Source organism: Triturus cristatus, chromosome 2_1 (genome assembly GCF_964204655.1).
Source record: "Triturus cristatus chromosome 2_1, aTriCri1.1, whole genome shotgun sequence".
Lineage (NCBI taxonomy): Eukaryota > Metazoa > Chordata > Amphibia > Caudata > Salamandridae > Triturus > Triturus cristatus.
In genome coordinates this window covers 1046115843-1046130617 of record NC_140581.1, presented here as the reverse complement: position 1 = coordinate 1046130617, position 14775 = coordinate 1046115843, and the positions used below count along the sequence as shown (strand labels likewise).

Here is a 14775-nt window from a genome sequence, read left to right as displayed (position 1 = left end):
AAACCGGTCCTAGGATGCTTGATTCCGGTCCAGGGAAGACATGGCTTGGCAGTTCGGGCTGGACTGTTCCCATGAGGCATAGGGTCAAGACTGATTTGCATATGGCCATGTCTAAACTGGGGTGGTGTAGTGGGCAAAAGAAAGATGGATTTAACCCAGATCTCTTGACTGGGGGAGAATGTCTGCATTGTCAGCATTCCGTCCATCATTTGTTTGTTGTAACGCTTTTCGCCCTAAGTGGGATGGGTATTCCCAGACGTGGGACCCGTGCTCACTACGCCACTGGAGTCAAGCTATCCTGGCTGATGACGGCTGATAGCCAGAAACCGGTCCTAGGATGCTTGATTCCGGTCCAGGGAAGACATGGCTTGGCAGTTCGGGCTGGACTGTTCCCATGAGGCACAGGGTCAAGACTGATTTGCATATGGCCATGTCTAAACTGGGGTGGTGTAGTGGGCAAAAGAAAGATGGATTTAACCCAGATCTCTTGACTGGGGGAGAATGTCTGCATTGTCAGCATTCTGTCCATCATTTGTTTGTTGTAATACTATCCAGGTCTCGGCACCACCTCACGTGGGAGAGGGCTGCCTGTGCCCCCCAGTATTGCGCAATGGTCCTCTTTGCCAATGCTAGTCCGACGGTCATCCAGGTTTGGTCAGCCTGGTTAAGATCAGTAGTATCCCACACATTCAGTAAACACATCTGAGGTTCTGGTGGGACAGCATGACCGGTAGCCCGTGAGATCGTCGCCATGACCTCCCCCCAGTACGAGGCTATGTCAGGACATTCCCATATAGTGTGAAAGAAGGTGCCCTGTAGTCCACACCCCCGCAGACAGAGCGGGGTAAGTGCCCTCCCCATTTTATGGAGTGCGTCTCTAGTGTAGTATATCGGTGCAGTATTTTAAGCTGCACCAGTTTTATTTTGGATGGGATGGCCACCTCTCTGGGAGACGCCAGCGCTTCATACCATTCTAGTTCGTCCATGGGCCCCACTGCTGCCTCCCATTTTCTTTTGAGGATCTCCGTGGGGTCTTTTTGATGATTCACCAGTTTACGGTAGGTCAATGATATAGCTTTCTTGGTGAGGTGGTCTGTGAGCAGCCGGTCCTCTAACGGGGAGGACTCAGGTAGGGTGGTCCCCCCTGGGTATAGCTTTCTGTAGTGCATGCTGTATTTGTAAGAATTTAAAGTGCTCGGTCCGGTTCATCTGGTACTCTGATTGCAGCTTCTCAAACGGTATCACCCCACCCTTCCTCCAGAGGTCGCCGACCTTGGAGATGCCTATGAGGTCCCACCCCTCAAATTCTTTACGTAGATGACCCATACCAATCTTAGGGGAGATCCATATCGGCATCTGCCACGTAATCACCCCCTCCCATCCCAACCTGCGCTGTGCCGTGCGCCAGATCCGTCCTGTGTGCGCTGTGGGGCCTTGTAGCCTATTCGTCCCTGATTTAACATATAGGGCTTGGAGGACTCCGTGCAGTCCCAGCATCGCCCTGTCCATTCGTAAAGCGGGTTCATCTTGCGCTGCGTGTATCCATTGATTGACTATTATAAGTTGGGATGCCCAATAATATAGACGTATGTTGGGCAGCGCGATTCCCCCATCACACCAACTCCGCATGAGTTTGCAGAGAGCTATTCTATGAGATTTACCCTCCCACAGCAGACAACCCACCTCTGCGTCGATCGATTTAAAGTAGGAGTCTGGGACTGGAGCGGGCGCATTCTGCTGCGCGTAGAGGAAGCGAGGGAGAGCCATCATTTTGAATAGCGCCGCTCTCGCCAACAATGTCAGTGGCAGGGAGTGCCAATATTTGACATCACTTTTCAGTCGTTTTAGGGATGGAAGCAAATTGCGTTCCAGGAAAAGCGCTGGGTCCGGCGTGATGTTTATACCCAGATATTTGAAACCATCCTCCGCCCTCGGTATTAACACTCCTTCGGGGAGTTGTGGCGGAGGCCCCTAAAGGACGTAGAGCACTGACTTCGTCCAGTTAATCGAATAGCCAGAGAATCGACCATAGGAGTCGCAGATATCCAGCAATGCAGCTATGGACCGTTTCGGTTGTGTCAGATAGACTAAGATATCGTCCGCATAGAGTGAGATACGATCATCCCAGCTCTCTGTCCACCTTTGTCTAGTGCCTCGTCCCAGTGCAAAGTCTCTCGATAGCCGGCCATTCACCGCCACCTGCGCCAGAGGTTCTGTATAGAGTAACCGTACCCATGCACAGAGCTTGGGCCCAAAACCAAAATGCACAAGCACCGCAAACAGAAAGGGCCACTCCACTCGGTCGAAAGCCATAATCGCGTCCAGCGAGAGTATCACTGCATCCTCTTGGATGTGGGGCCCACTGGCCAGTATGCCGTGCAGCCGTCTAATGTTCATTGCAGTGTTACGCGCAGGCATAAAACCTGACTGGTCTGGATGGATAAGTGTCTGCAAATGAGGTTGGATACGGGTTGCTAATAGTTTTGCCAATATCTTGGCTTCCACATTCAGGAGTGAGATAGGCCTGTAGGAGGTGCATTCGGTGGGGGGCTTCCCGGGCTTTAATATTGCGACCAATGTCGCGACTCTGACGTCTCGTGGAAGTATACCTTCCTCCAGACTGGCCTCATACATTTGCAGCAAGTGCGGCACTATCGTGTTCGCCTCACGTTTGAACAATTCCACTGGAATCCCATTCGGTCCCAGCGCCTTCCCCGACTGAAGGCCGCGAATAGCTAGGGCGACCTCCTCTTCTGAGAGACTCTTTTCTAACGCAAGTGCGTCATCCGGGGCCAGTTTCGGAAGTCGTATGTCTAAGAGGAATTTTAAATTATCCTCTGTGGTGGTAGTCACCGCAGAGGTGTAAACCTGCTCATAGTGGTTAGCGAAGGCTATCGCTATGTCGTCCGGGTTTGTCACGTCCTCCCCGGATGCCAATCGCAGCCGCGCCACCCATCGGTTGGCCTTCTCTTTTTTGTCAAGCCACGCTAGCAGTCGGCCCGTCTTATCCCCAAGCTCGTATATCGTATGCTGCGTTTTCGCTAGGCGCAACCGGGCCGCCTCCCATAGATGGTCTCTATACGCCTGTTTCGCAAGGTTAAGTGTGTGAGTGTTCGTATCGGTGGGGTCTCTAGTGTGCTCCCCTTCTGCCACGGTCACTGCTTCCTCCAGGGTTGCCACCTGTTGTGACGCTTCTCGCTTATGAGCTGTGATTACTGCAATGGCCTGCCCTCGCAGCACTGTTTTGTAGGCCTCCCAGAGGACAATAGGCGAGGAGACAGAGTGCAAGTTTTCGGGAAAGTACCGTTTTGTAGTTTTATGCAACGTCTTCCGCACGCCCGGGACCTTTATGTATGTAGCCAGGATGTATCGGGAAAGTGCGCCTTCTACCTGAGAGGCCTGAGGAATATGTTAGCAGCACCGGCGAGTGATCAGATATGCCCCTAGGGAGGTGCTTAACATCTTGTATGCGAGCTATACATGTGGGAGAGGTAAGGAGGTACTCAATACGTGAGAGACTGTTGTGCGCGCTAGCGTGATGCGTAAATTGACGGTCAGTGGGATGTCGCATGCGCCAACAGTCAAGTAGTCCCATGGCGTCCAGGAAGCCCCGTAGGGGTGTAGGGGTCGCGCTTGACCCTCTCGGGGGGTGTTTATCCCAGTCCGCATCCACTATGGCGTTAAAGTCGCCCCCTACGATTAGTTCTCCCTGGGGTAGGCCTAGCAGGAACTTTCCCAGGGCCGGAAAAGCTAGTGAGTGAAGTGCAGGGGGGATGTATACCGTGACAAAATTAAAGCTGCAGCCCTCCCACTGTCCCGATATCGCAGCAAATCGCCCCTGGTCATCTGCCCATTTCCCGGTCACCACCAAGGGACAGCTTTTCCGGAGGAGGATCCCCACTCCTCTGGATCCGGAGGTGAACTCTGAGTGCGCTACCATTTTGAACCCCCATCTATCTAGTGCTCTCACGGCCGTGCCGGCCAGATGGGTCTCCTGTAGGAGAGCCACCGATGGTGTGTGCCTCTTAATATGTTGCAGCACCAGCCCCCTCTTAATCTTATTGCCCAGGCCGTTCACATTCCAGGACATCACTGTCAGCAGGGCGCCCGGGCCCTGACGATCACTCATTGTTACATTCGCCATTATCTCGATACGGTTTGCGCTGTGGGTGTGCGCATACGTGTGGCGTGAGCAAGCACTGTGATAGACTCTGGATCACTAATACACTTTTGGTACGCAAACTTTTTTCGTGTGGTTGTACCCTCAGTTCTAACTCCAGGTGCATAAGAAAGAGTAACAAACTAGGGAGCAATACAAAAGCCCCAAAAACCACTAACGGAAAACAACCCCCAATCACCACCCCCCCCTCCCTGCTTCCCTGCCAGACGGATCCCCAACTACCCGCCACCCTAACATAGCAGAGTGCTTTGATCCCATAAACAGTACTTGCGTGTCGGGGGATAGGAGTCCGAGAGTCATCACTATAGTCCCCCAACCTCCAAGACAGCCGTTCAGCCATTCTACGCCATTGAGAAACCCAGTTGAGCCTGTAATTCCGACCCCTCGCCTACAGCACCGTTAAGGGCAGGCCGTTACGTTCACATTCTTTTCACGTCGTCAGCACACCGGTTGTGAGAGGCTCGCCTCGCCACCACGCCGCCAGTTCATCTGCTACTTGTAGCCGTGTCAGTCCTCAGTGTCTGCATTCGTGGAGGGTGATGCCTGCCGCCCAGGCGCAGAGACCGTGGCGTCCTCCTTTTCTGCTTTATCTTGTCGGCGATGCCGTCTTGAGTTCTCGTCACCATCGGCCCGTCGTGGGCCTCCTCTGGCGTTTCAAAGAAGCGTGTCTTTCCATCCGTCACCACCCGCAGCTTCGCCGGAAAGAGCATTGCGTATGGAAGCTCCCGTCTACGAAGTTCTTTTTTTACCTCCAGAAAGCTTCTGCGGCGCTGAGCAACCGCCGCCGTGTAGTCCGGAAAGAAGGAGATCTGGGAATTTTGGATTCGCACCGGCGGTGCCACTCTCACCGCCTGGAGGATAGCATCGCGATCCCGAAAGTTAAAGATGCGGGCCAGGATAGGTCTTGGGGGCGCTCCGGGTTTGGGCTTACCGCCCGGCACTCGGTGCGCTCTCTCCACTGCAAAGAGGGCGGATAGTCCCCGAGGTTGAAGCTTTGACTGTATGAGGTCTTCTACATATAGATCCATGGCATGGGTCCCTTTGCCTTCCGGGACCCCCGTAATTCTAACGTTGTTCCTCCGAGAGCGCCCCTCCTGATCATCGAGCTTGGCCGCCATGAGTTTATTGTCATTCTCCAGCTGACCAACTCTGTGGAGGAGCGAAGCGGTGTCTTTAGTAAGGGATTTCACCACCTGCTCCACCTCAGTCACTCTGGCGTTCATTTTTTGGAAATCCGCTCTGAGGAAGGAAACATCAGCGGAGATCGAGCCCACCATGGACTGTACGCTAGCAAGAGCCGCCATAATATCTTCCAAAGTCACCTTGGCTACTCCCCCGGAGTCTGGGGCCCCAGCGGAAAGTTCTTTGCGCTCTGGCGGGCTTTTGGAGTCTTTAGCGAAAGCATATTTGTCGAGTTTGGCCTGTGCGGTCACGCGTTGGCCCTTTCCCCCCCATCTCCACCTGGGTCGGCCAGTTCTGACAGGTAATCCCCGCCGCCTGCCGCTAGTCTCGCCCACCAGCGCGGCCTGTCTGCTTTCCCTGGTCCAGAGGCGGTGATTGAGATATGGGTGTCCGGGTCCTCGCATTCACCAGCACGGCGCAACTGATGTCCCTGAGTGCTTGGGGTGCGTTCTCCACCGTGCCGGGGGGCTCTGGTCGTCGCAGCGCATCCACTGGCTCTGCACGTCCCCGCCAGCCGTCTCTGCGCTCCCGGATCTGCCCTCCACGTTATTGGCCCGACCCTGGCCCGCCTCAGACCCGAGGCGACACGGAGCACGGATGTGGCCCATCCACTTCTTGCTGCGATTGTTGCGAGCAAACGTATTTCAACGTTAAAAAATCCGGCCCTAAGCCAGGGGAGGGTTCCAGCGGGGGCGGGGCCCCGTCCTCTCCTGGTGGCCTCGGCTAATGGAGCGTCTTCTCCGCCATGCGCGGCCGTATTGCCTGGCCCTCGTCCCGCGCTCTTAGCGCCTTCCGCAACGCTGCCGAGTGTGCCCGCTCCCGATGTGATCCCCGCCGTCAGGAGGGATGCACCCCGGCAAGGCTCCCACCTCCGACACTTCCCTTCGATCGCTCCTGGGCTGGCCCCACTGGGCACCCGCTGGGCCCCTCCCCCGTCCTCAGGGTCCTTCGGAAATCCAGACCCCGGCTGCTAGTGCAGGACAAGGCCGCAGGGTCCCTCGCGCCCTCCACCACCGCTCCGGTGACACCTGTACCTCAGTTTATAGGGCCACTGGGCTGATCATGCCACCGTGTGCCCCGACTGCTCTGGGGGCCGGCTGCTTGCACCTTTCCACCGCACTGCCGGATCCGTGGCTACTCTCGACGGAGCTCCGCTTCCGCTCACTGCGAGGGCACCTCGCCTCACTCTCCACACTCACGCCGCTGTGCCGCCGTAGATGTCACTCTGGCTGTGCGCCCTTCAGACGTTCTGTGCCGCCGCCACCTCTCTCCGCAAGTCAGCGGGTGTTCGCACGCCTCCCTGCCGGTCCCTCCTTCACGTTCCAAGGCCGTCGGCCGAAACCGGAAAATTTAGTCCCCGGCTGCCGGCGTCGAGCAAGGCTGCCGCCCACCGCACGGCCTCCGCTGCCTCCCGGGCCCCCCCGCAGACCAGGGCCAGCTCGATCGGTGCCTCTCGTCTTCCTGTAGCGATTGCTGTCTTGGGGGCAGGATACTTAGTCGGATAAAGTGCCGGATTGTCTGGGGAAACTACCTCGCTCTCAGAGCCTCGCTAGCGCGCGGCCATCGCTGTCGGCTGCCTTTTTTTTTTTTTTTTTTAAGGGTGGGTTGCTTGTCTAATGTTCTTTCATTACTTTTGGTAGTTTTACATTCTCTCTAGCACACTGCAACCTTTTAGGTAGCTGTGTGCAAAATACAACAAATCAATAGCGCCACCTGGGCTTTCCCAGTTTTGTTATTCAGGAATGTGACGAGGGGGGCTTTGACGTGGTAATGATACAATTAACTATTGGTAATCTTTGTTACTTTTAGTCCAAATCTTTTTCTTGTTTCCACAGTTTCAAATCCATTTGTTACAGCTACAGTTTCTGCTTGGAGGGGATTTCATAAGAGGGAGAATTTGATAAAGGAGGGGAGGAGACATGATTTCACATATAGCACATCTATTAAATTTGGGAAAAAACTACTCTCAATACCCTGAATAAATTAAAACCTCTTCTGCGACCACCAGATTTTTATCTGGCAGTGCCACCACTTGCCTCTGTGATGTAGAACATAACCTCTCGCCCATTTCACTCCTGCTCTTCAAGTATTTAATCTTTAAACAAAGAAATCTAGTTCAAACCACCTGGCTGCCTCTTTAGTCTCTTTGTTGCTCCTTTTTTTTGGAGCTTCCATTCCAACATCTACACCCACTCACTGCTGCGTAATTGTTTCTTCTACTCTTCCACCCACCTTACCATGCATTTTCATTCCCACTTCGTAGTAGCACTATTTTCACCTTTGCTATCCGCTGTCTCTGGTGTTTCCTTTCTCTCCGCCCTTTTGTGTCTTCTTATGTATTCGCATTTGCGTCCTTCTTTTCACACTCTATTTCTTTATTTTAATTTCCTGGTGGTAAGAATTGTATCTAGATTTTGTTCAAAAGCACACAGACACATGCTGTTGATCGAAACGTGCCATTAAAAAATAAAAAATGACATTAATGCTAAAGAGGCAAGGCTTCAAAAACGTATAATATTTTTTACAAGTGAACACAATCCTTGGGAAGTTCAAGGTGTGCCAGTCTCCGAGATGAGGCCTCAATTCCCGTAACTGCCCCGGAGGAGCTGACTGGGCATATAGTATAGCGCAACTTACCTTCCAAGGCTGCCATTGTTGCTGGGACTGCGAGGACCAGAGTGCTTAGCCAGGTCTTTGCTCACTGCACCTGGGTCCTCTTCCTGGCTCCACCTTCATTTCTCTCGGCTACATAACGCCTCGCGGCCCCCGCTTCGCGGGAGCCGCTCGCAGGCGAGGACTTTCTACGTTTTAATTGTTTTTACCCGTAACTGCCCCGGAGGAGCTGACTGGGTATACAGTATAGCGCAACTTACCTTCCAAGGCTGCCATTGTTGCTGGGACTGCGAGGACCAGAGTGCTTAGCCAGGTCTTTGCTCACCGCAGCTGGGTCCTCTTCCTGGCTCCAACTCTCTTGGCTATATCACTCACCCCCTCTTTCGCGTGAGCGGGACGCGTGCGGGGCGCAGTCCGGGGCGAAGCCCGGGCAAAGGGCGGGCCCGTTTAAGCCCGTTCAAGCACGGGCAAGACCAGACCGGGCCTCTCCCCTTGGCTTTTGTCGCGTTCATAATGCAACCAATGGCTACCCGGAAGAAAACATTGCCGTCATCTCCCATGGTCCCAGGTACATTGGACAATTTCCTTATTAGGGCCAATTCTGTGGTCAATAACGAGCTAAATATACTAGAAAGACGCCTCTCGGAGGCTATTGAAAGTACCAGAAGATCCTCATTAGGTCTACTTGCATCGGTTAGATCTCCTGAGAATATGAACAATTCCCACACTGCTTTAATGGACAGTATTGATCAAACGATTGACTCGGTCTTGCAGGAGTTGAGAATTAGTATATCCTCTCGGCGGGACTCGCTTCAACCTATCCCCGAGAGCTCATTGGTCACCTTATCTGATCCTGTTTTAGTTGGGGGGAGTGAAGCAATGTTGAAAGCAGTGCACGGTGCACGGGAGGGAGCTGTACCTAAAAGGAAATGTGTAAGGAAGCTTAAGGGTGGGAAAAAGGCAAGAATAGATATTATTCGTGAAGCTCCAGTTGAGGTCGCTCTCAAGGTGCCCACGGGGCCAATTGAAACCCCTATTGTAATATCTACTCCAATATGTGAACAAACACTTTCTCACCCTCCTTCCTCCACTTCTGCTGAGGGAATGGGAAAAGACAAAAATTCCTTAATTAACACTCTAGTAAACGCCCTGAAGGATTTTTTTTGATCCCTTAATGGTCAGATTTGATTCCATTAATGTTAGGCTAAAAGAAATTGAAATGGCTTCAGGGGTTATTATTAATAGCTTGAAGAACAATGGTATGATTCGTCCCCAAATCGAAAGTGTACCACAATCGAATTTGGACGACGCCACGTTCCCAACTACTTCGAATTCTGTTGGTCTGTCTAAATCTACAGGACCAAACCATATAACTTCAATAGGTGAACCCTCATTACCCCCAAACTTACCAACCCCTACTGGTGTCACGTCCCCAATACCACAGAAACATTTAGCCTACCCTCCAAGGTCCTCCAATCATGCTCCTAAACTGGACCCAATTAAAGTAGGGAGTATCCTTAATAGTAATCGGGATATCGGCAATAGAGTTCGGGGTAACTTAAGATGGAAAGATGTAGTGAACCTACCCCCTGAGGCAGCTCCTTATGTAATAGTTCTGGCCGGAGTTCCTGAGCTTCCTAATCCTGATCTGGAAACTTATGACTCTTTAAAAAACAAAGTTACCAGTTGGTTGAATACTCACAGGCCGCTCCCCCCATTTATGACAGCTGGTGTTCTGATGGTTAGGAGGATCAGCTGGCTGGGAAATACCATGAAGCATAGTAAGGGTGACTGTGTCATTCATTCTTAACTGGAGGGGGAACCAGGGTGCCTCATCTATTCAACTTCTTTCATTATCTTCTTTCTACCCGCCATCTAACAACTATGCACACACAGGGAATGTTGATGATTGGATAAGGGTGGGACCAATTTCTCCCAGTCGAAAGCCCACCAACCCTAGGTATAACCAGTTTACCTTGAATGACTTTTCTTGTTATAATAGGTTTAGTTGCCTTGAGGAGGTTGATTGACTGCAAGGCGAGGATATCTCCTATGGAGACAAGGGAGAGCCTTGCTGTCTATCACCGACGTTGGTAGTTCCCCTCCCCGACATCGGCCATTCTCGACTGACCCCTATTTTATCAGAAGAACTTACATCTGGAAATTCCCTTGACATCCCCAGTGGTCGATCTTCACTAAAAATTCTCTCCTGGAATATAGCTGGCCTTTCCAATAAGCTCAATTGTTCTGAATGGGGCTCATTCATAGACCTGCATGACATTTGCTATTTCCAGGAGACATGGGCTAGGGAAGAGCACCATCGTGCGGGGTTTGCTTCCTTTTTTGTCCCAGCGAAGTGGGGAGGTAAGGGTCGACCCTCAGGTGGTCTTATAATCTGGGTTGCGACACACTTGGGCTGTAGTGCCACTGTTTTGGATACAGGGTCTGCCGATGTCCAGGGTATACTTTTGAAATGGCGGTCGGGCTTGCATCTGGCCTTGATTAATGTATATTCAAGACCGGTTAGTTTTTCTGTAGAGTCAGGGGCCGTTGAAGTGTTATCCACTGTATTGTTTAAAATCCCTGAGGGCACTCTCTTAGTGGTGGGTGGAGATTTCAATTCCCACTTTGAACCACTTGAGTGGTTGCTGGATGCTATTAATCAGGAGGAGGATGACCTATGGAAAATTCCATCTGTGGTGGGACCTACTGTAAGATCCTGGACTCCATTGGCTCTACAAATTACCTCTCTAGCATTGGCTCATTCTATCAGAGCATGTAATGGGCAAATAAAATCTGACAATCCCTCTAAGCCTACTTTTAATAAATTTGGTAGAGAGGCTCGACTTGATTATATCTTTGTCCAGTGTAAGGAATGGCATCGAGTCCAGGATTTTGTGGTGCTCTCTAGGGGAGAGAGCGACCATAATCCCCTGATTTTGGACTTCCTCTTACCAGGTTTTGGTAAGCCTGAATCTCTATTGCAAATGGATAGAAATAATACTCTCGTTCTCTCTAATAATAGACGTAGGGTAAAATGGGCTAAATTAGCCAGAAACTCAGATGATATATCTAAAGTCTATGCTAGTGTCAGCCCAATTTTGGAAGAAATGGCTGTCATCACCCTGCATCAACCTCTGTCAGATTTTAATGGAAAAATTGCTGCACTTAATAACGCATTATACTCCAGCTTAATAGATATCTTGAATCCATTAGCTCCCTTTAGGACAAGGCCATGTAGGAAGTACCCATGGTATAACAGGGCGTGTAGACTGGCAAAGACAGAATTGATGAATGCATTAAAGGGAAATGATAGCAGAGATGTTATTCGCCAAAGGAGGCGAGCCTATCGATATCGCATTCATCACGCTAAGCAGGAGTGGGGTAACGAGAATTGGGCTACCCTAACAACTGCTTTGGCGGATAGGGACTCACGGAGGTTCTGGCAGATTGTGACTACTGGATCAGCTATGCCGGATTTTGCAATCAATCCGAACATTTTAGTCTTTTATATGAGGGCGACTCTCTTACTACGGAGCCCCTCTGGGATGATCTGTAGTCGAGTGATGTCCCAGAGACTGATTTGATTAGTTTTACTCTCGCCGAGGTACAAGCCGCTATTTCAGCCCTTCCTACGGGCAAAGCTCCAGGGCTTGATAGGGTCCCCGGAGATTTATATAAACATGAACCTAGAGTCTGGGCACCCTACCTTTTAACAATTTTTAATGCCATTTCTATGGGTATGCAGATTCCCTGCACCTGGTTGGGTGCGGAGGTGGTCCCTATTTTTAAGAAGGGGTCACCCCTCCTCCCAGCTAATTATAGGCCTATCAGCCTGATAGATGTAGCCCAAAAACTCTTCGCTAGGCTGATTTTAAACCGTCTCTTAGACTGGATTGAGGAGTTTGAGATTCTGAGCCACTACCAGGCTGATTTCAGAAAGAGTGTATCTACTACTGACCAGGTTTTTAAACTGAATATGTTATATTGGAAGACGGTCAAGGTAGAGGGCGGCTCCCTTTATACCGTCTTTGTAGATCTGCGTGCAGCCTTTGATCTGGTGCCACGCACGAAGCTATGGGTTGTTTTGCGTGATTTAGGAATTCCACCTTCCCTATTGGATATTATTATACGACTCCATAGTGACAACTTTGCCAAGGTTAGGTGTGGGAGAGAAGGTAACCTGTCATCTAGCTTCCCTGTTAACAGGGGGGTTCGGCAGGGTTGCGTCCTGGCACCAACCTTGTTTTGTCTTTATGTAAATGGTGTCATCTCCCATTTGAACGCGGTCCTTATAGAGACGCTCCAAAGCTCGCTGGTACAGGGATTTCGGCGATTATGTTCGCTGATGATACCCTGTTACTTGCTAAGTCCCCAATGGGTATCCAACGAGTTTTGGACGGCTTTGTCTCTTTTTGTCACGATCGGGGGTTGAAAATAAATACGGCTAAAACAAAGTTTATGATTTTTAATCCCCCGAAATCATCGCGTCCTAATCCGACTATTGACGGTGTTAGTTTGGAGAGAGTTCAGATGTTTGAGTATTTGGGATTGACCGTGAACGAGAATTTCATTTGGACTCAACATCAGATTAAATCCCAACTAAATTTAATGCAAAAAAACGGGGGGGATCATTAAACTTTGGAATAAATCTCACATAAAACCTATTGGTCCGCCACTTGAGATTTATAAAATGCAGGCCAGAGGGGCAGTAACGTATGGCGCTGAGTTGTGGGGACATAATTGCGCCCAAGATATCGTGGCCATCGAAAATAAATTCCTTCGGCATTTACTATCCCTTCCTAGTAGTACTCCCCTTCTCCCTCTTAGGTTAGATCTAGGAATAAGATCCATAAAGGAGGAATTAGGTTTAAAGCCCCTAACATTTTGGAGGCGTTTATGGGTAACACCTGAACTTATTGTTTACAGACAAGAACTTTTGGAACTATTAAAATATCCAATAATTCAAAAACTCCCTTGGCTAAAATATATAAAGGAAGAGTTTGACAGGCTGGGCTACTCCCTTTTGTGGACAAAACCAGAAGAGGCATGCAGAACTATATCCCGCAAAGACCTGGTCAGTAGGTATTATGAAACTAATCAGTCTGTGTGGTTAGTGACTGATAAGCTGGGCTCAATGACAAGTTTATTTTTATTAACGAAAGATTATTATAAGCTTGAGACAGTGCTGAACGATATCAATCCCACTGGTCTCAGGAAATTATTTCTCCAATGGAGATACAACTCCCTTCCAATCAGAGCTCTTACGAGCAGATGGCACCCTCCATCTATTGTAAATTGTCCTGTCTGTACTGAGAAGCCAGAAAATGATGTCCATGTAATGCTTTTCTGTCCTTCGTACATGAAGTCCAGGAAGAAGTGGATTCTTCCCCTATGTAAAAAATGGGGTTTTAGGAATCATTTGGATGCTTATCGAATACTAAAATCTGATTTATCTCCACTAACTGTTTTTGCTGTCAGTAAATGTTTAGCTGCAATGTGGAACATCAGAAGAAGATCTTTGGTATAATGAGATTATTCCCGCTGTATACGATCTGCTTAATGTCAGATGATTCTTCTAGAGGACATCTTTTCAGGCAACACTGACAATTTTTAATTTCATGGTTAATATCGCATTGATGACGTATTGTTTTTGTACATTGGAAATTGTCAAGGTTTTGTTTTATTTTCATATGTTTGTCTTTTGTGACTCTTTGAAGTCGAAATAAAGAATAAAGAAAGAAAGGTAGGTAATTAGGCCATTACTGCTCACACTGGTGGGTTGCGTTTACATACTTCGCTCCCTTGACAGAAATGTTTGGAATTTGGATCTTTTTGAGCTACAGGAATGACTACATTTTATCTTTTTTGAACAGTTGGAATTTTAACCTGGTGGTAGTCTGAACCCTGTTTCAATACTGTAAAGTGCCGCATACTATGTTGCTTTGTGTTTAGAGTGCCTCATCTTTCTTTCAGATGGCCAGCTTTTTACCTGGGGCCAGAACAGCCATGGCCAGCTAGGTCTGGGCGAAGGATTCGAATCTCAGTCTATCCCTCAACGCGTGAAGTCTCTGGAGGGGATCCCGCTGGCCCAGGTCACTGCTGGAGGCTTTCACAGCTTTGCCTTGTCTCTCTCTGGGGCTGTCTTTGGATGGGGAAAGAATGATGCTGGACAGCTGGGATTAAACGACGAAGAAGGTATATCGGTCGACAGTGGTTGTCTTGCTTTGAGTGTGGGATGATTGGACCTGAGAATGATCGAGATGTTCATGGTTTCTTAATTTTTGTGCTTGCTGTTGTTTGATATAGTAGTATCAAGTGACAACCAAAACTGAACTAGAGATGCTGTAAAAGGAAGTGCTATGCGGCAGGTTGTGCATGCCCACATTCACCCTAGTGTGAGCCACAAGTTTGTCACCCTGCATAAGTACATCCATTGGAGAGATCCGTGCCTCACAATGGCTTACAAAAAGCAAACATATTCTACCTCTGGGTACAAACACTTAGGGCCTGATTTAGAAGTCAGCGGAGGGAATGCTCCATCCCAAACGTGACGGCTATCCCATCCGCCGTATTACGATCCCCATAGGCTACAATGTGATTGTAATATGGCAGACGGGATATCTGGCACGTTTGTGACGGAGTGTTACTCTCCGCAGGCCGTTAGACTCTCTCTCTCTCTCTCTCTCTCTCTCTCGCTCTCGCTCTCGCTCTCGCTCTCGCTCTCTCTCTCTCTCTCTCTCTCTCTCTCTCTCTCTCTCTCTCTCTCTCTCTCTCTCGCTCTCTCGCTCTCTCGCTCT

The 14775-nt window shown here is 49.9% G+C and overlaps 1 protein-coding gene across 5 annotated transcripts in view; it reads left to right on the top strand.

Annotated features, from left to right (window-relative positions):
• HERC3 (HECT and RLD domain containing E3 ubiquitin protein ligase 3) overlaps positions 1-14775 on the top strand; it is a 517835-nt gene that overhangs the window by 202336 nt on the left and 300724 nt on the right. For all 5 annotated transcript variants that reach the window (XM_085635502.1, XM_085635530.1, XM_085635520.1 and 2 more), the window contains one exon: positions 13952-14173. In XM_085635502.1, coding sequence (XP_085491628.1) covers positions 13952-14173 — 222 coding nt within the window. The remainder of the gene's footprint in view (positions 1-13951; positions 14174-14775) is intronic.